The following is a 19,681-nucleotide window of genomic DNA, read 5'->3' as shown; positions in this document are numbered from 1 at the left end:
GTTAACTTTAAAATGAAAATTCTGTCATCATTTACTCAATCATTTTACTCATGTTGTTCCAAAACGGCATGACTTTCTTTCTTCTGTGATGAACACAAAGAAAGATACTCCGAAAAATGACGGCAAACACCCAGCAGTAAGTGATTATTGACTTCCATAGTAGGAAAATCATATTTTGGAAGTATTGTAATAAATGATGAAGAAAATATTTCGATAAATAATGGTAAGCACACAGTTGACGGTACCCATTAAATTCCAACAAATTTTTTTATTCCTACTATGGAAGTCCATGGTCACTTACCGCTGCGTGCTCACCATCATTTCCCAAAACATCTTCTCTTGTGTTCATCAGCAAATATAAATTCACACAGGTTTAGAACAACACGAGGATGAGCACATGATGACAGAACTTTCACTCCAAAGTAAACTATCCCTTTAATCCTACAGAATACTAGAGTAAACATTAAGGGGCGGTTTCCCGGACAGGGATTAGACAAGTCCTAGACTAAAATAAATGAAAGACCTGTCCAAACTGAAAACAACTTGTACTGACATATCTTAAAATAATTCAGTACCCTTTGTTTTGCTCTGAAAATGCACCAATGTTTTTAGTAATGCATGTTTGTTAAAACTACAGTAGTTATATTTCCTAATTAAACTAAGGCGTAGTACTGGCTTAAGCTAATCCCCATCTGTGAAACCACCCCTAAAAAGTGTATTAATTACTACAAAATTAATTAATACAGCTAATAAAACAAAAAACTATTTAAATTTACTATAGGAAATACACTACAGATTATTTTTTCCATGTGGGATAAACCAGAATAAGCGCATTGCCTGTTATTTTGAACAAATGAACAATCTCTTTTTCTTTTTGAGGTGAACTAAAAAAGAGAGAACAAACATTAATCACAGCACATTTTAATAAAACATTACAGTAACAAAACTCATGAATTGTTATCATTGTCCGTCTTTGTTTTAAATGGCACATTTTTTAAAACAATATTAGAGTTGCTCAATATCTGGTCATTGATGAGGCAGTGTGTCAGGCATTTATCTTCAGCGAGAGGACAAATCTTTCTTTTTTTTTAAGCCAAATAGAAATATGGGACTTACAGAGTAATATTTACTCTGAGAGAAATGCACATCTTTTTAAAATTTCAATAAAAAATTCTATAAATAATGTATAATAGTCCATAAAAATATATTTTTGACCTAGGTTGTTAACTTTAGTTTAGAATACTAAAATAGTTTATCATGGTAAATCAACAATCTCGTTTGTTGAGGTTTGAGAAATACTCGAAACAGGTGCCCGTTCACAGAACTTGGCCCGATGAATAAGCCGAACTACTCAATAAAGTTCTTCATTACAAAATACTTAAAAAAAACACACACAGTTAAACAAACATGAGAAATCAAATAAATTAAAAGTCTTCTTCAACACTTGGCAGGGGCTTCATATATTACATTCACTTTATCAACAGTTTCGAACGCCAGTGTTTGGTCTCTAAACGAAGGGCCGGTAGTTTCTAGACTTCCATCTTTTCGAGCGAACGCGAAAGAAGAAAAACATAACCATGAGAAACACGCACGAGATGCCGTACAGCAGCACGCAAAGACTCATATCCACGCTGGAGAAGCCCAGACCCAGGAACGTCACTCCTGACCTGGGTTCGATCTGAACCCCCGTTCCTTTATCACCACCGGTGTCAGTCCTCTTCATATGTTTAGGAACGTTCTCAGGAGAGGAGTTCAAGTTCTGGTTGAGGTGAACGTTGCTGTTCGGTTTGGTTACGGCTTTGGGATTTTCCGGAGCTGGAGGGACTGGCTCCGGTTTGCTGCTGCTGGTGTATTTTGGAGAGATGTTAGAAGCACCATAATGCTGTTTGAGGAACGCAAGCACCATCTCCTCATTCCAGACATGCAGGCCTTCTTTCTCTTCGTGACATGTAGGGCAGAGGTCAGGAGTTGGCCACTGAATTTTAGGAAACATGGGGTCCTCGCTCATTGCCCCTGAATAAAGAATGGCAAATTCGGTGTAAGTATGGCGTTTCGATGAGGCATCATACTGTACATATGACAGGCAGGTTATTATAGATTAAGAGTTTAGTCATGAGAATCTGAATACCGTTTGCTTGTGGATCAATACAATCTGTCTGTTTCACTCTTCTTTTTTGTCTATCAGGTTTCTTGCCTGGCATTATGTTTTTGTCTTTTCTCTCTCTCTCTCTAACAGATATTTCTTTACCATCTTCTTGTCTTTCCTTTATTTTTCATCATTCCCTTTCGATTCCACTATTTCCTTTTTTTCCTTCTTCATTACTTCATTTCATTTCTTTCTTCCCTCCTTCTTTTTTCAATTCATTCATTTTCTTTCTTATTTTGCTTCATTGATATCCTTCCTCCACTTTCTTCCTCCATTTCCTACTTTAAAGGAATAGTCTACTCATTTTCAATATTAAACTATGTTATTACCTTAACTAAGAAGAGTTGATACATCCCTCTATCATGGCAAATACATAAGATAGCACTTTTGGGAGTACTTGGACTCGGCGCAGTAACACCCTCCCTCTCCCATTGTGAGAGGGAGAAGGGGAGCGGACTTTTCAGGCGAGTCGAAGTACTCCCAAAAGTGCTATTACGCCATAAAATATAGTTCCTCTTTTAAATCCGCTAAGAAAAGCGCTACGTTTTATTTTGTACCACCAAACTTGCTCGTATAACTACTCGTCTTAAATAGGAAAAACGTTGATGTGTTTGGTCACTTCTAACTTTATCTCTAAATGGTAGCATTAAATGAATGGGGCTAAGCTAAATGCTATCGAAGTGTCGCAGCGCGCTCCAGCGCTTACGTGCACACACACAGATGATAGAGGGATGTATCAACTCTTCTTAGTTAAGGTAATAACATATTTTAATATTGAAAATGAGTAGACTATTCCTTTAATCAAAGTCCATCCAACCTACCTTCCTTCATCCATTTCCTTCCTTCTTTACTTTGTTTTCCTTGCTGTAGTTTTTCCATCTTTTCTTCCAGATTTCTTTTCTCTTCCTTTATATAATCCTTCCCATCCTTCTTCCTTTCTTTATTTTTTCCCCTCTCCTATCTTTCTTCTCACCTCTCCCATCTGTCATCCAATCATCTTTTCTTTCCATCCTACCTTCCTTCCTCAGTTTCCTTCGTTTTGTTCCTTTCTTGCTTTCTGTCGTTCTTCCATCTTTTCTCTTCCTTTATATAATCGTTCTTTATCATGTCTCCCATCTTTCTTCTCACCTCTCCCATATATCTTTCAGTCTTCTTTTCTCTCATGGTGTTTTACTTCCCATCCATCTTTGTTTATTTTTACCCCAAATATACCTTTACCTCCTTCTTGCTTCCTCACCTTTACATCCCTCCTTCCCATCTACTTTTCCATTCCTCCTTTTCTCTTCCTTTATGTTGTACTTCTAATTTATTATTGTAAATAATTGCATCACTTATGAACAGGACCAGGGGTCTCATTTATAAAGTGCGCCAGTTTCCACGCAAAGGTTGTGATTTATAAAAAAAAAACTTAAAGGAATATTCCATTTTCTAATTTACTCACCACCATGTCATCCAAAATGCCGATGTCCCCCTTCGCTCAGTCGAGAAGAAATTATGTTTTTTGAGGAAAACATTTCATGATTTTTCTCATTTTAATAGACCCCAATACGTAACAGTTTTAATGCAGTTTAAAATTGCAGTTTCAAAGGACTCTAAACGATCCCAAATGAGGCATAAGGGTCTTATCTAGCGAAACGATTGTAATTTTTGACAAGAAAAATTAAAAAATATGCACTTTTAAACCACAACCCCTCGTCCATCTCCGCTCGTGCGACGCGCCAGCGCGACCTCACGCAATACGTCATCACGTCAAGAGATCATGGATGATGTATGCGAAACTACGCCCCAGTGCTTACAACTGTGAAGAAAGAGGACCGTTCCGACGTTGTTGTATGTCGAATGATACTAATTAATGTCTTTGTGTCAGTTTATTGTTTAAAATGGTCCGCAAATGTGCGTTTCATATATGTAACACGTGACCTTTCCACGGCATTACGCAATTGCGTGAGGTCGCGCTGGCGCGCCACAGGATCAGAGACAGACGAGAAGCCGTGCTTCAAAAGTGCATATTTTCTATTCTTCTTGACAAAAATGACAATCATTTTGCTGGACAAGACCCCCATGCCTCGTCCGGGATCGTCCAGAGTCCTTTAAAACTCTGTTGAAACTGCATTTTTAAACTGCATTAAAACTTTTACGTGTTGGGGTCCATTAAAATGAAAAAAATTCCTGGAATATTTTCCTCAAAAAATATAATTTCTTCTCGACCGAACAAAGAAAGACATCAACATTTTGGATGACATGGTGGTGAGCAAACCATCTGGATCTTTCCTTCAAGAAAATGGACTAATCCTTTAATATTTCTTTGTGCGTATGTAGACTTTTAGTAAGGATCCTATGCACAGTTTTATAAATGAGACCCCATGTAGTTACCGTATGGTCCCGAATAAAAGATGACCCTGATTATAAGACAACCTCCTCTTTTCAAAGGGTACCTTTTGGGAAAATGCTTTTTAAAGACCAACTCTTGTCTTTTATAAAGATGCTTTCATTTGAAAAAAACCAGTTTGGTACTCCACATTCTTCAATACCTTTCAATACCTGTAGTCCATCTGGATTTAATAACAATTAACCTAGGCTGTCCATCTCGTGAAAAAACACATAACCTATTCATATTTTATTAACAGTAGTTTTAGTTTATCAGGTTGCTTCAATTTGTATTTGGGGCCACCTACCGCATTTTTGCTTGTGTACGGTATGATTGACATGTATTTGTCTAGAGCTCAAATATAAGACAACATTGTTAATTGAGAGGCATTTCCATAAAAAAAAATTGTCTTATATTCAGGACAATATGGTAGTTAGCAGATATGATGTGTTGCATTATTGCACATTTGACCTGCATCTATTTAAAGGAAAACACCACCGTTCAACATTTTACTATGTTCCCACCTCAACCCAGACATACCAATACATGCCTTTTTTCAATGCGTGCACTGTTAATCTTTGTACAGCGCCTTGTGAATGTGTTAGCATTTAGCCTAGCCCCATTCATTCCTTAGGATCCAAACAGGGATGAATTCAATTCCATGTTTTCCCTATTTAAAGACATGAGTAGTTACACGAGTAAGTATGGTGGCACAAAATAAAACTTTTGTTTGGAACCATAGGAGTGAATGGGGCTAAGCTAAATGCTAACACATATACGAAGCGCTGTACAAAGAATAAGTGCACACATTGAAAAAAGATAGGTATGTATTAATTCATCTAACTTGAGGTAAGAACATAGTAAAATATTGAAAAACGGTGGTGTTTTCCTTTAACATGCAGTCTTACCTGCCAGTCGAGCGTTAACTTGGTTGTGCTTCCTCCACAGCCACAGTACTGCCTCATCCACAGACTTGACCTGGTTCATTGACTCCTGCGCCATTTCCTCAAAGTGTTTCCCGCACTCCTGGCATCCAAAGAATGTCCCGATGTAACGACGCATAGTCTGAAGCACTGCCAACGGGTCGTCTTCAAACCCTGATGGAAAAAGAGCAGTGTGTGAAATTATCCACAAGCAAAAACACAACTAATACAAAGCAGTTCCCACAGTAGTAAGAATTTAAAAAATGCTCTATTTGCTTCAGTGCAAATGATGCATGACTGCCTTTACGGCAGTTTCGTTTTCTTGAGTTACGTCTGATAAGATCGGAGACAGGTTTATTTCCCGACTCATACCAGTATTGGCCAGAGCATCGGGTCGGCTGGCAGCCTGAATGGTAAGAACGTGAAAGAGGGTCCAGAGAGAGCAGGGATATCCTCTTAATGTCACACTGCTGCCCTGGCATCCGACCCACTGCACTCGATCACTCAGGTAAAGCCCGGAGATCTGAGACATAACACAAACAGAGTAAAGTCAAACCGCATACTGATTGGTGGTTTTGTCACTTGCATCAGAGCTGCAATGAATTGCCGCCACAATAAACAAATCATTGAATCAAACCAGCCTGATCTCACGAGTTGGCTAATTCGTATGAATTGATATGAAGTTAATCGTGAAAAAGGATACGATTCTCATGAAAAAAAAAAACACAACACCCAACCCCTACCTCCGCACCTACCCCCAACGTCACAGGGGTCAAATCGTACAAAAACGTATGAATGTGGTCGTATGAATAGCCAACTCGTAAAATATGTATGAATTCTCGTGAGATAGCGTTAATCAAAGCAATTTACTCGTGTCTTCTCCATTCAATTTACGTCATTTTATTCATAAGTTACCACAAATTGGCAGCAATCAGATGTCAAATTTAAAGCACATTTATTCATTTTACACATCTATAGTCATGCTGGCTTGCATGCGTTGTTGATATGTAGCCCAAACCGACATACTAACTAAATGATTAAAAACTTACGATACTGTCACACTAGTCCCAGACTTTGTAAAGGTCAAGCAAATAACATCAGTGGTCTGACATAGGTAACAGTCTCACCCTCATCTTGTTGTTAACCAGGTCCAGGATGGCATCATAGGGGATCTTCTCCAAAGGTAAACTTACTAACCACTCCAGTAAGGTCTCAAGAAGTTTTACCACAGACTGGCGACCTGGAAATAACTGAGATCAAAAAGAGCAAATAAAGCCCAGAAACGTCAAAGCTGAAGATGAGCGCGAGTTAGCAAAACATCTGTAGTGCAATAACAGTTCAAGCCTAGGCTATGTTTATGTGACAACAATGTAATGAAAAACGTTTATGAAAAATTGTATGTACACAAGACAACTCTATCAAAAAAATCTGGATTTACACGGATCCGCAAAGATGCTGTATTAAGTATGCCAGGTCATTAGATGGCGATGTTACCTTGTAAAGGTAAGCCTTCACACACATAAACATTTGGAGAGATAAATACAACCAATCAAGAAAATAAAAGCTTCAAGACGTTTTGTTTAGACAGAAGATGAGGTAGGTTTTTTAAGATACTCTTGACTATAAAGTGACAATATTTTGCTTTTACGAAGTGTTGATAAACTCAATATCTTGAGAAGCACAAATTCAGTCCTGTAGGCCAATTTTGTTGTTTTGGTTATACTGCTGGCATATGCCTGTAGACTGAATTAACATGTGCGCATGAAGTCACCGTTTCAAAAGATTCACGTTAAAGTAGTTTATACGGAGACAACAATGCAACGTTATCAAAAACGTGCACTTTGAAACTTTCAAAAGCGTTTTCAGGACCGAAAAATGCCGCTTCCATCTAAATGAACAACCAACTTGCATAAAAACAATTTTCGTTTATGGTTGAAATTGTTGTAGTGCTAGCGGCCCCTTAAAGGATTAGTCCATTTTCTTAAAAAAATCCAGATAATTTACTTACCACCATGTCATCCAAAATGTTGATGTCCCTCTTTGTTCAGTCGAGAAGAAACCACGTTCTCCGAGGAAAACATTCCAGGATTTTTCTCATTTTAATGGACTTTAATGGACCCCAACACTTAACAGTTTTAATGCAGTTTATAATTGCAGTTTTAAAAGGATTCTAAACGATCTCAAATGAGGCATAAGGTCTTATGTAGCAAAACGATTGTCATTTTGGCAAAAAAGCACTTTTAAACCACAACTTCTCGACTTTCTCCAGTCGTGTGACGCGCCAGCGCAACCTCGCGTAACACGTGATCACGTCAAGAGGTCACGGATGATGTATGAGAAACTACGCCCCAGTGTTTAGAAGTGTGGAGAAAGAGGACCGTTCAGACATTGTTGTATGTCGAATGATACTACTTAATGTCTTTGTGTCAGTTTATTGTTTAAAATGGTCCGCAAATGTGCATTTCATGTATGTAACGCGTGACCTTTCAACGTCATTACGCAATTACGTGAGATTGCGGTGGCGCGTCACACAGCCAGAGGAAGAAGTTGTGGTTTAAAGTGCATATTTTTTATTTTTCTTGCCAAAAATGACAATCGTTTCGCTAGATAAGACTCTCATGCCTCGTTTGGGATCGTTTAGAGTCCTTTGAAACTGCAATTTTAAACTGCATTAAAAGTTAAAGGAACAGTATGTAAGAAATTTATATCAATTAATCATAAAATGGCCCTGATATGTCACTAGACATTAAGAAATCATTTTCTTTTCAAATACTTATTTCACTGACAACAGTGGTCTGGCCAGGATATTGTCATTTAAAAAGTGGAGTTGCAGCCCTCAACTGATGTTTATGTTGTCATTTTGTGTATTGGCCACCAGTTGTGTGATTGCAGTACCAGTTTTAGCCACAAATTTTGTGATTGCAATACCAGTTTTGGCCACAATCCTACATACTGTTCGTTTAAGTGTTGGGGTCCATTAAAATGTGAAAAATCCTGAAATGCTCCTCCCAAAAAACACAACCTCCCCCCGACTAAACAAAGAAAGACACCAAAATACCGGATGACACTGTGGTCAGATATACCATCTGGATTTTTTGAAGAAAACTGACCAATCCTTCAACTCTTTCCCAAAAATTGACAAGTTCACTCGTTAATTAAGAGAAAACGCTTCCCTGCCAATGACAAGTTTATCCGGCAATTCGTATTTCCGCTATTATCCACCAGGTGGATACTCAACTTATAAAACCCGGAAGTATCCCCTTAGGGCAAACAGTTCAAAATACGTGTATGTTTTGATCATTGTCCTTCACAAAAATGCAATTATCTCAGCTTTTTGCTCAAAATTTGATATTTTTGAAGAAACCTACAAATATTTGAGAGGTGATAAAAAGAGAACAAATGGAGGTAGAATAAAATGTTTTTCTTTTTTATTGAAAGCAGAGGGTCTATTCTTTCATTTGATATCTTGTATGTTTATATATTTAAAGAAGAACACTTTCTGGAAGGCATTAAACTTTTGTGAAAATTAAAAAAAATGCTGGCGCTAGCTGGCAACTTTTTTTAAAAACGCTGGTGGGAAAAGAGTTAAAGAGAAAGCTGCGTCTATATTGAAGCACTACCTTGGCAACAACTGTTACAAAGTCCTTGAAGATTTTCAGCTCTTCTCCTTCTAAGATTTTGTGGTTGGCCAGTTCGACCCTCAGTAGGTAATGTAAGCCTGACTCCAGATCAGCCATATACACCTCAGACCTGGACAAACACATTATTATACACATTCTTACTGGTTGAAGGGATAGTTCAGCCAAGAATGAAAGTTGCCACATGGTTTGCTCACCCTCAGGTCATCCTTGATGTGTACGGTTGTCTTTTTTCAGACGAAAACAATCTGAGTTATAATAGAGAATGTCGTTGCTGGACTAAGCTTTAAAATGTCAGTAAATGGTGCCTTTGATTTGAAGGCTGACGTGCACTCTCAAAAGAGTGCGTTTCCAGCGTATGATGTAGGACATAGCATACGAGAAGTACAGAGATGAGCCGAAAGTGACAATAAGCCATGTCCTACGTTGGACAAGCACTCTCTCATGAACGCATGTGGGGCGTTACTGCAAGCTAATATTTTAGTTTGTAAAGTTTTAAATATAGATATTTTACAAAATTGCACTGATAGGCCTTTATAAAACCACTGGAGCCATGTGAATTACTTCTGTGAAGGATGGATGGAATTCTTTAGGCTTCAAATCAAAAGCACCATTTACTACCATTATAAAGCTTCAGGACGTTTTTCATTATAACTCTGATTGTGTTTGTCTAAAAAAATATAATCATATACATTCAAGATGGCATGAGGATGAGTAAATAATGGGAGTAATTTCATTTTTTGGCTGAAAAGTAGAAGAATCAAGTTGGGATGACACTGTCATATCTTCAGAACTGCAGAAACTTATTGTATATAACCTGTGAAAACTTACTTTGTAAAGTCTTTCCACTCCACCTGGGCTCCGTGTCCTTTACTTGTAGACTGAGCATGTTGCTGGGAGGACGTGGAGTATTTTCTGTGTACTCCCGGGAGAAGCTTCAAGAAGGAGGAGAAGAAAAAGCGCAGCTTCTTCTGACTGTTAACGTAAAGAACAATCATTCATCAACAGGGCTTAAATTTGATAATCGCAAAATAACAAGTTCACGAACAGCGTTTGACGTACACGTGCATGACTGTTTGCGTGCCGTTAGGGTGGAAGAGATAAGCGGATGGAACCGAATGGAGTCCTAGTTTCTCCATTAGAAGTTTGTCTGAGCTCAGTGCCCTCTTCACCGTTAAACCCTCGTATGGCATCAGGTCCAAAATGACCTGGATAAAAGAGTAAAAATGCATTATTAAATCTCTATCTTTATAAGAACCCATGACATTCAATGTTATTTGTCCTAAAACAATTACTTGATGAAACGTACTTGCATGAGTGAAAAACGTATTTCTCATACCTCTCTCCCTATATAGGAGTTTGCATCCTCCACTATAACAGCAGTGTAGTGCTCTGATTTCATCCCTATTTGGGACAGGATGTCCTCAGACCTGAAAAGAAAGACAATTTCAATGATGCTAAATCGAAAACGGAGATGTATTTTCATCCCAGCCTGTGTCTAGAAACCTGTCTGCTCTTATAGTATGAAAACAGACATCAAATACAGCTGGAAATGAAACGGTATGTGATGAAAGGATGATCTGAACAGCTGGTAAATGGTAATACTGTAGTATTTGGCGCACCTGGCAGGGTCCAGTGGAGGGCAGTTAGTGGGCCAGTCTTGTCTCGTGTGGTTTTGGATGAAGTTTACCATCATCTGGCGTACTGTCTGCAGCTCTCTGTCAGGCCCTATTAGTAAAACAAAGACGCAAATGAGCATAACACATGACAGTAATGACTTCAATTGTGCTCAGAGCAAACGTAAAACCCACCTCGATATGTCTTCCCAAGATCGTTTGAGGTGTCATGTGCCTTGAAATACTTAAGGAGGAGAAAAAATGTTATTATTTCTAAATGAAATTCCAAAGACAACAATTTTTACATTGTGTCCTAACCAAGCATAACACAAATGTATTCTCTGACACTGAAATCAATCCTGAACTGTGACATGACAGACTCGACAACCAATAATAATTTTAGGTTTGATGCGTAGCGTTAACGACCAATTAATTTTTACCAGAGACAAGGTTACTTGGTGCAACGCCAGACAAACAGAAATCAGGTTAATGACTAAATCTTCAGATGACATTGCATTGGGCCTGGTTTGGATTATGGTGTTACATTTATAGATTGATTGTAATGAAGAAATATAAAAGACGGCATACCCTAAAGGTGGGGTAGAAGTGGATTCCAAACTCCTTACATACATCAAAGTTATTCTCATGAGCACAGTCCAGAACTCCAACACGGATGGCCTGTGACCAATCTATGACAGAAGACACATTTTTGAGAAACACATTAACCTACATTGTAAAAAATACAACTTTATAATAACCTGCCAACAAAAGAAATAAAGTAACTTGAACAAAGATTTTTTGGAAAAGAAAATGTTTTATGTAGATTTCTAGTTTCTACACCTGTAGCATTTACCATTAGGCTACAAAATTGGTACAAAATAAAACGTAGCGCTTTTCTAAGCGGATTTAAAAGAGGAACTATATTTTATGGCGTAATAGCACTTTTGGGAGTACTTCGACTCGCCTGAAAAGTCCGCTCCCCTTCTCACTCTCATAATGGGAGAGGGAGGGTGTTACTGCGCCGAGTCGAAGTACTCCCAAAAGTGCTATTACGCCATAAAATATAGTTCCTCTTTTAAATCCGCTTAGAAAAGCGCTACATTTTATTTTGTACCACCAAACTTGCTCGTATAACTACTCGTCTTAAATAGGAAAAACGTTGATGTGTTTGGTCACTTCTAACTTTATCTCTAAATGGTACCATTGAATGAATGGGGCTAAGCTAAATGCTATCGAAGCGTCGCAGCACGCTCCAGCGCTTACGTGCACGCACACAGATGATAGAGGGATGTATCAACAATTCTTAGTTAAGGTAATAACATATTTTAATATTGAAAATGAGTAGACTATTCCTTTAAAGGGGCATTTCACCCGTAGAAACATTAATCTTTATTGAAAGTGCATTATATTTGTAGTCGAAATGTAACATACATTTAGAATTTGGTGCCTATTTGACAAAGAAAAGGGGTGTTTGTAGTCTCACTCCCTCAACAAAGATATTGCACTTCCTTCTTTCAATGATGCAATATGATGATTTTTACATCATTGAAAGAAGGAAGTGCAACACTGAAATCTGTATTTCTCCTGTCTCAGCGGCAACTGATGAAATGATGCATGACCATTCAAAAACATGACTGGGGTTCTAACTATACAAAGCTTAATGCATATGGGTGAAGTGTCCCTTTAAGCATATGTGATGCATTGCCGTGATTGATCTGACTGGCGCTTGAGAGAGATGAGGGTGCATGCGCGCGTGTGTGTGAAGGGGTTCTTTTTTAGGCTATACTCTCTTGCAATTGAGCGTGAATACGTTTACTACTTAAAAATATCAAAGCTAAACATCATATCTAGTCAAACCGCATCACGACATCACTACAAATACAGTATGGGATTAAAATCAGCAAACATCAATGTATAGGCTACGTTAGCTTGTTTCAGCGACGCTTGGTGAAACAGCAGTGGATGTTTTCAGTTCAGATGCTGAATGTAAGGTAATGATAAGAATGTAATGATCCCAAACTTTAGACATTCTCTGCCGTTTATGGACATCTTTACTTTCCGCCATCGCGCCAACTAAATTCAAAATGTATCACGCGCTATGGTGTGCTTCCTGAACATTGAACAAAGGTCGGTGTGAATCAGATTCCTGCGCATATAGTGCGCATCATAGGAATTTAACGAGACTTCGAGGCAGAATTTTTGCCTCAAGGAACTTTTTGTAATCGAGTAAATCAAGTAACTCGATGAATCGTTTCAGCCCTAGATCAAATGGCAACCAACGCAGAGTAATGCTAAGTACACACCAAACGCGGTGCTCGCTCTAGATTACTCGTGGGATTTAACTTTGTGTCATGCAAATTTTTCACTTGAGTTGAATATTTTCAACTTGCGAAAGGCGCATTTGAGGCGAATAGCGCGTGTTTTTGCGGCAATCGCGCCGCCCAGTTTGCGTCATTCACATCGCCCCGAGCGAGGACGCGTCTGATCGCGACTTTGCATAGACTTTTTAAGTAATCTACTCGCGCAAATCGTTCAACTCGCGTTTGGTGTGTATGCCCCATAAGAGGTGCACACGCTTCATAAATGCATTAGGGCTGGACCAAAATATTTGAATATTTGAATATTCTTCCGTGGGTTGACATTCGATTTTCAGTTTTGAGATTCGAATAATATATATATATATATATATATATATATATATATATATATATATATATATATATATATATATATATATATATATATATATATATATATATATATATATATATATATATATATATATATATATATATATATATATATATATATATATATATATATATACACACACACACATTTTTTCAGTGTTAATACAGAGCTTTTGCCAAGCAGGTGCAAGTGCGCTTCACGCTCCCACTCTATAGGTGGCGCAGAGAGACCAACATCCATAGCCAACAGCCACCAAACGCCACCAGTAGAAGATCGCCTCGAACGGAAAGCGTGTTTCCTGCTTTGGCATTTACGCTAATAGTGTTGTAAATAACGTTCAGTTTCTTGCAAAAACTGATTGATTTGCTTCACAACACGTCAATATGTCACACGGAGTTATGGGGGATTACATTTGCATTGGATATATATGCTTTAGCTCTTAAAGTGGCGCATCGGTTGACTTGCATGACGGAGCACTGGGCTTTCTGCAAAATATCTTCTATATTGTTCTACTGATGAAAAAAACATATTGGATGGTGTAAGTGTTATAAATAAACTTGATTTTGAAATTATGCTACCATTTTATTACAGTTTGTTGAACTTCGTTCATTTATTTTCGTGGTTTTATTTAAATGGCCTACCCTTTACGTTGTCAGTAATTTCTGTTCTGCTAATTTCTGATACGGGAGTGTTTGTTTGTTAGAAAAATGTTAGGCTACCTTATTAAAAGTATTGCTCTTGTGTTTTGTTTCACTAATGCTGTTCTCGCAGGATGCGTGAGGCACGCTGCTTCCGGCTTGCGCTGTTCTGTAGTTTATTAAAAGTTTATTAATTCTAAACGTGTCACATGTCCATATTGCACAAAGAAAAGGCACTACACCCCCTTGGGTCTGCAGCAACACATCCGCCACACAATAAAACGGTAGAGACAGACAGACAGACACAGACAGAGAGAGGGAGAGAGAGAGAGAGAGAGAGGGGGGGGGTTCAGCCCCTCCTTCTGAAGTCTCGAATATTCGATTTGATTTCTACTAGAGCTTCGAAGCTCAAAAAAAGGTATTCGGAACAGCCCTTAAATGCAGCAGCATTACAAGTTTCATTTATCATTAAAAATCAAGACATCCTACATGCAGTGCATGTGAAAGACACAGCAGCGATTATGATCCTGGGTACTCTGCTAAATGCACAAGCAGGGAGAGGAACGACAAAGAGCATCAGCAGTATGTAATAAAAACTTCCTTTAACCAGTAAGATCCTACAATGATAAACACTCTTATATTAACCGAGAAATAAAACGTTTATAAACAAAAGCATTTTGTTAGAAGCGCTTTGTTGAGCGCTTTTTCCTCTGTTATGCTTCTGTCAATCTCTTGACATCTCTCACTCTCCCTCTTGATCCTGACTGATGGGCTCAGTATAGTCCTGCGCAAGTTCTACGATGTAGCCTCGACACGTCGTTTTCATTCATACTTCTGCGTCAGAAAATGAAGCAGATGTAGTGTGAAGAGCTAAAATTAAAAAACTAGTAAAAACGCCAAAGCACCAGCTGATATTAAACTGTCTGTTTGAGTGGAGGGGGGCACTCGAGCCCATCAAGAGAATCTATTCTCCACCTGAGGGGGGTTTTGGGATGTGTGGGGGAATGCGCAGCAGGGTCGAGCCTTCACAATAGGGCCATCTGACTCTCATTGTGAAGGTAACAGCTGGTAGGCGGCCGCTCGCGAGCCACGCAGCCGACAGCTTGTGCCAACAAAAGGCACGCTGAATGCATTCAACAGAAGATTTGTCTTTGCAACGTTAGACCAGAAACACCTCTTGCATGCTCTCAATCTATTCGAAAAATGCATGACATTGCACAACTCTCTCATAGTGTATCCTACAGTCCTAGGTCCGAAACTAGAAGTTTGCATTATCAATAAAGAAATGTATACTTGGATGCACAAGTGCATGCGCTCATGAAAGCAAAAGGACTAAAAAAAAAGTAACTTTTCACTTAAATTGTTATGCTGATAGTTCGAGGAAATGTTTGACAGCAGGTGCTAAATAATACCATTTTCAGGCTCAGACTTTCAACCCTAGGCAGTAAAATATTACTGTAGCACAGTACCGCTGCATTACTTTTTGTTAGGGTCGTAAAGCAGAAAATGGCAGCGAGAAAAAGCTTACCCTGCCCAATTTAACAGCCATACCACTTTTAGCATCTTCGAGACAAGGTGTTAAATGTATTTGCCCTCATTTAGATGAAACGTGTCAAACTACAATGACCTTTTCATTGCACCCAACACAAGTGTCCATATTTTAGCCCAAAGCACAGCAGACTCGCAGTATTGCAATATAAGCATTTTTTATCAACAGTAAGGCTCTGAGAAGGTGTGAAGAGAAAGCACCTGGTAATCCCATTATTTGTTTAAAGTGGCTTTAGGAGCAACTGTTTTTCCAGACTGAGGTGGACTTCATCCCACCAACCAGAGCTGCTTTCAGAAAGCTGTTGTCTACAAACAGGCTCATCCTATAGCTTAACTGATAGAGCATTGCATTGGCATAGATTGTGGTAGCGCTACCCAATATACCGAAATGCGAAGGTATATCGCAAACGTGCATATCGTGATATGCATATTGGTTTGCAATAAATGATTGATTTAAATTACATACTTTAAATATCCAACGTATGGTCAAAATTTTAGGTCGATGCAGATAATATAGCATCTGGCATGCCCATGTTAGTTGGGATATGCGTGCGTGTGCAACTTTGCATGATAGCAGTGATATTTATTTTATTTGTTTAGTTGGTTTACATCGTTTAAAAGTTTGGTTTGTTTTATACGACATTAAAATATAGCTGTTCACTTACAGAGGTTGTTGTAAATGTGATGCATTCTTTTAACAGAAATATGAAACATATGTTGATTATATGTTTTTTTTAAATATATTTCAATACAATTTAAAATAGCGCATTGCGCACAGAATATCGCATTTATCATGTCATTGCCTTTTTTCTTCAATATCGCACCACCCTGGATTGTGGGTTGGATTCCCAGACAAGATACATACTAATAATATGTATAGCTTGAAAGCACTGCAAGTCGCTCTGAATAAAAATGTCTGTCAGGTGCCTACATAGAAATCTAAGCCTTTAAAATCAAATTCGTCTAAAACAAATGGTGCATATGATATGCAGACATACGGCCAATTTATTGGTGAGACTGTATATCTAAAGTTATAAACCACATGCAAACCCACAAATGCTAGTGATGGATGGTAATAGTATTGTTTAGTAACAGGTTACATGTCATGTTAACTATTTTCATTCTTTAATTAAGTCCATATGTATAGTTTTTATGTCTTCATGTTAATTATTGAGACCAAGACTAGATGGCATATTTCCACTTTTATATATTTATTTAAAGGGATAGTTCACCCAAAAATGAAAATTCTGTCATCTTTACTCAACCTTATGTTGTTACAAACCTGTATAAATTTCTTTGTTCTGATGAACACAAAATATATTTTGAGAAATGTTTGTAACCACCCCATTTACTTCCATAGTATTCATTTTTCTTACTATGGAAGTGAATAGGGTCCAGGAATGGCTTGGTTACAAACATTTCTCAGAATATCTTCTTTTGTTTTCATCAGAACAAAAAAAATGTATACAGGTTTGTAACAACATAAGGGCGAGTAAATGATGACAGAATTTTCATTTTTGGGTGAACTGTCCCTTTAATATGTTATTCATCAGCTAGCCAGCAGATTGGTTCCCAACCACAGCATGTTATTGGACTTTTTTGCCAGAAAGAGGAACCTGAAAGCAAAAGGGTGGCTGACTGTTGTGGGTGAACATCAGACCTTGAGTTTGTGATAAGAAAGCACTGTGGATTTCCATACAGGTGTGTCAACAAGCCAGGGTCAAAACACATAAAAATCACTCTTTAAACCAGAACCATGTGATGATGAACAGGGAAATAACATGAAAGTCATGGGACTCACCATTTAAAGAAAAGTGTGTAACACCATAACAGATACTGTAAATGTAATACTAGACTGCCAAGGTAGATAAGTACAATGGGAATACCATGGTATATTGTATACAAAACATGGTTTTACTGTCATATTGCTGGACCTTAACATGTAAACACTATTGTAACAGAACACGGTAATCTTCAATGCTGTGTGATATACTTTACCATACTTTATACCTCTACAAAACTTAACCATAGTTTTACTACAGTTACCATAGTATAAATGTACTTGTGGTAAATCCATAGTAATTACACAATTATTATCGTCTCACTACAAAAACAACAGTTTGAGCATGATATTTGTCGTAAAACTATGGATATACAAATAGTAATCAACCTGTCGATAAACAGTACTTACTGAAATTTTACTATAGTAAAACCATGATTAATTCTGATAAGGGGTTTTCCTAGAGTAAAATATAAACTCTTGTAAACGAATACTGATATTATTAAGCACCATTGTATTTCGGATATGTATCATGGTACTACCGTAGTATTCCTGGAGTAACATGTACTGTAAACAAATACCATGGTAAATGAACATACATTCAAAAACTTGGAATAAATGGAAAATACCTGTTAAATGTAACTCTAACGTTTTATATTCCCAAAATACTTTATAATAAGAGAGATTATTCCAAAACAACCTCCATGTTATTCTGGACACATTATGGAAGTCGTAGGTGTATCTATTGAACGCATTAGGAGAAGCACAGTGTTATCCCTAGATAGTAAATAAAGATGAAGATGATGACAGACCTTTTACATCCCCTGCCAGAGCTTTCCATGTGGGTGAATACTGGATACAGTGACCACACCAGGACGAGTAAAACTGAATCAGCCAGGCGGTGGATGAGTTCACCACAGTCAGCTTGAGATTATCGCTAGTCAGAATAACAACGGGATCCTCTTCTGTGTATAAACGAGTTGACTGAATCCGACCAAACAACAGTGCCATTAAAACACTGATCTTCACACAGAAAACTACTGCCATCGGGGATGAAACGCCGTGTGATCTGACACCAGAAAAATAAACGAGTCCTCAACATTCAGACAGATTGTTTCTTCCCATATGGCTTCTTCCGATGACTACATTTAGTGGGGACGTGTGAGTTCGAGGTCGTCATAGGTGCGCAGTCGGAGCGCAGAATGCCACATTGCACATACTATCTGCGCACGCTCGACGCATTTTATATGTGCAGTGCATTTGCAACCTTTAGTGCATGATGGAATTATGTAGTGTTATTATTTATATTATGACACCGAGATAAACAAGTAATAGTTTCCAATATTTTTATAAAGTTTTACCCCACTGTAAAAAGTAAAAGTTTGATCAACTTAAAACGTTACTATAATTGGTAACACCTACAAATATTTTTTCAACCTACATTTTCTTACTTTAAGTAAAACATGTAAGTTAAAAATGTTTAAATATTTTAGGTGAAAAATCAAAATAATATATTTTTTTAAATTAATATTATTTTAATCAATATTTTAAATTGACAAAAAGCAGAAAAATAAATTAAATATATTTATATATTTATTATTTATACATTTAATATTTAAAATTTTTAAATTATAAAAAAATGTGCAGTGCGTTTGTAGTCTTTAGTGCATCAAATTATGTAGTATTATTATTTATATTATGACACTGAGATAAACAAGTAATAGTTTCCAATATTTTTATAAAGTTTTACCTCACTGTAAAAAGTAAAAGTTTGATCAACCTAAAACCTTACTATAATTGGTAACACCTAAAAATATTATTTACGTACATTTTCTTACTTTAAGTTTAAATGTAGGTTAAAAATGTTTAAATATTTTAGGTGAAAAATAAAATTTTTTATAATTAATATTATTTTAATCAATATTTAAATTAATAAAATGCAGAAAAATAAATTAAATATATGTATATATTTATAAATTAACTATTTTACATTTATACAAATTTATATAATCTTTTTTAATCAATATTTTAAATTAATAAAAAATGTGCAGAGCATTTGTATTCTTTAGTGCATGAAATTATGTAGTGTTATTATATTATGACACTGAGATAAACAATAATATAATAGTTATATAATAGTTTTCAATATTTTTATATAGTTTTACCCCACCGTAAAAAGTAAAAGTTTGATCAACTTAAAACATAAATATAATTGTTAACACCTAAAAATATTTTTTCAAGCTACATTTTCTTACTTTAAGACTTAAAGTTTAAGTGAAAAATATAAGATAAAAATGTTTAAATATGTTAAGTAAAAAAATAAAAATTATATT

General features: G+C 37.0%; 1 protein-coding gene across 1 annotated transcript; it reads right to left on the bottom strand.

Moving 5' to 3' along the window:
* Window positions 1-905: 905 nt before the first annotated feature.
* qsox2 (quiescin Q6 sulfhydryl oxidase 2) lies at window positions 906-18,515 on the bottom strand. The gene is made up of 12 exons (XM_055200637.2): window positions 18,161-18,515; window positions 11,280-11,380; window positions 10,887-10,935; window positions 10,698-10,803; window positions 10,415-10,505; window positions 10,138-10,283; window positions 9,907-10,050; window positions 9,058-9,187; window positions 6,565-6,687; window positions 5,810-5,960; window positions 5,423-5,611; window positions 906-2,013 (listed from the first exon to the last, which is right to left on the bottom strand). Exons 1-12 carry the CDS (start codon window positions 18,393-18,395, stop codon window positions 1,508-1,510), a joined length of 1,971 nt encoding a protein of 656 aa, XP_055056612.1. The 5' UTR covers window positions 18,396-18,515; the 3' UTR covers window positions 906-1,507.
* Window positions 18,516-19,681: the final 1,166 nt, after the last annotated feature.

The sequence above is a fragment of the Misgurnus anguillicaudatus genome, chromosome 22, assembly GCF_027580225.2.
Source record: "Misgurnus anguillicaudatus chromosome 22, ASM2758022v2, whole genome shotgun sequence".
Taxonomy (NCBI): Eukaryota; Metazoa; Chordata; class Actinopteri; order Cypriniformes; family Cobitidae; genus Misgurnus; species Misgurnus anguillicaudatus.
Note: the sequence above shows the minus strand (reverse complement) of the source record. Positions and strands in the feature narration are given on the sequence as shown.

Excerpts from the sequence above, each read along its gene's own strand:
- qsox2 (XM_055200637.2), bottom strand. The coding sequence starts at position 18,395 with ATGGCAGTAGTTTTCTGTGTGAAGATCAGTGTTTTAATGGCACTGTTG. Across the intron at positions 10,051-10,137 it reads ACGCAAACAGTCATGCACGT|TCAGAAGAAGCTGCGCTTTT; the intron begins GTACGTCAAACG and ends TTACGTTAACAG. Across the intron at positions 2,014-5,422 it reads AGTTAACGCTCGACTGGCAG|GGGCAATGAGCGAGGACCCC; the intron begins GTAAGACTGCAT and ends TTCTTTATTCAG.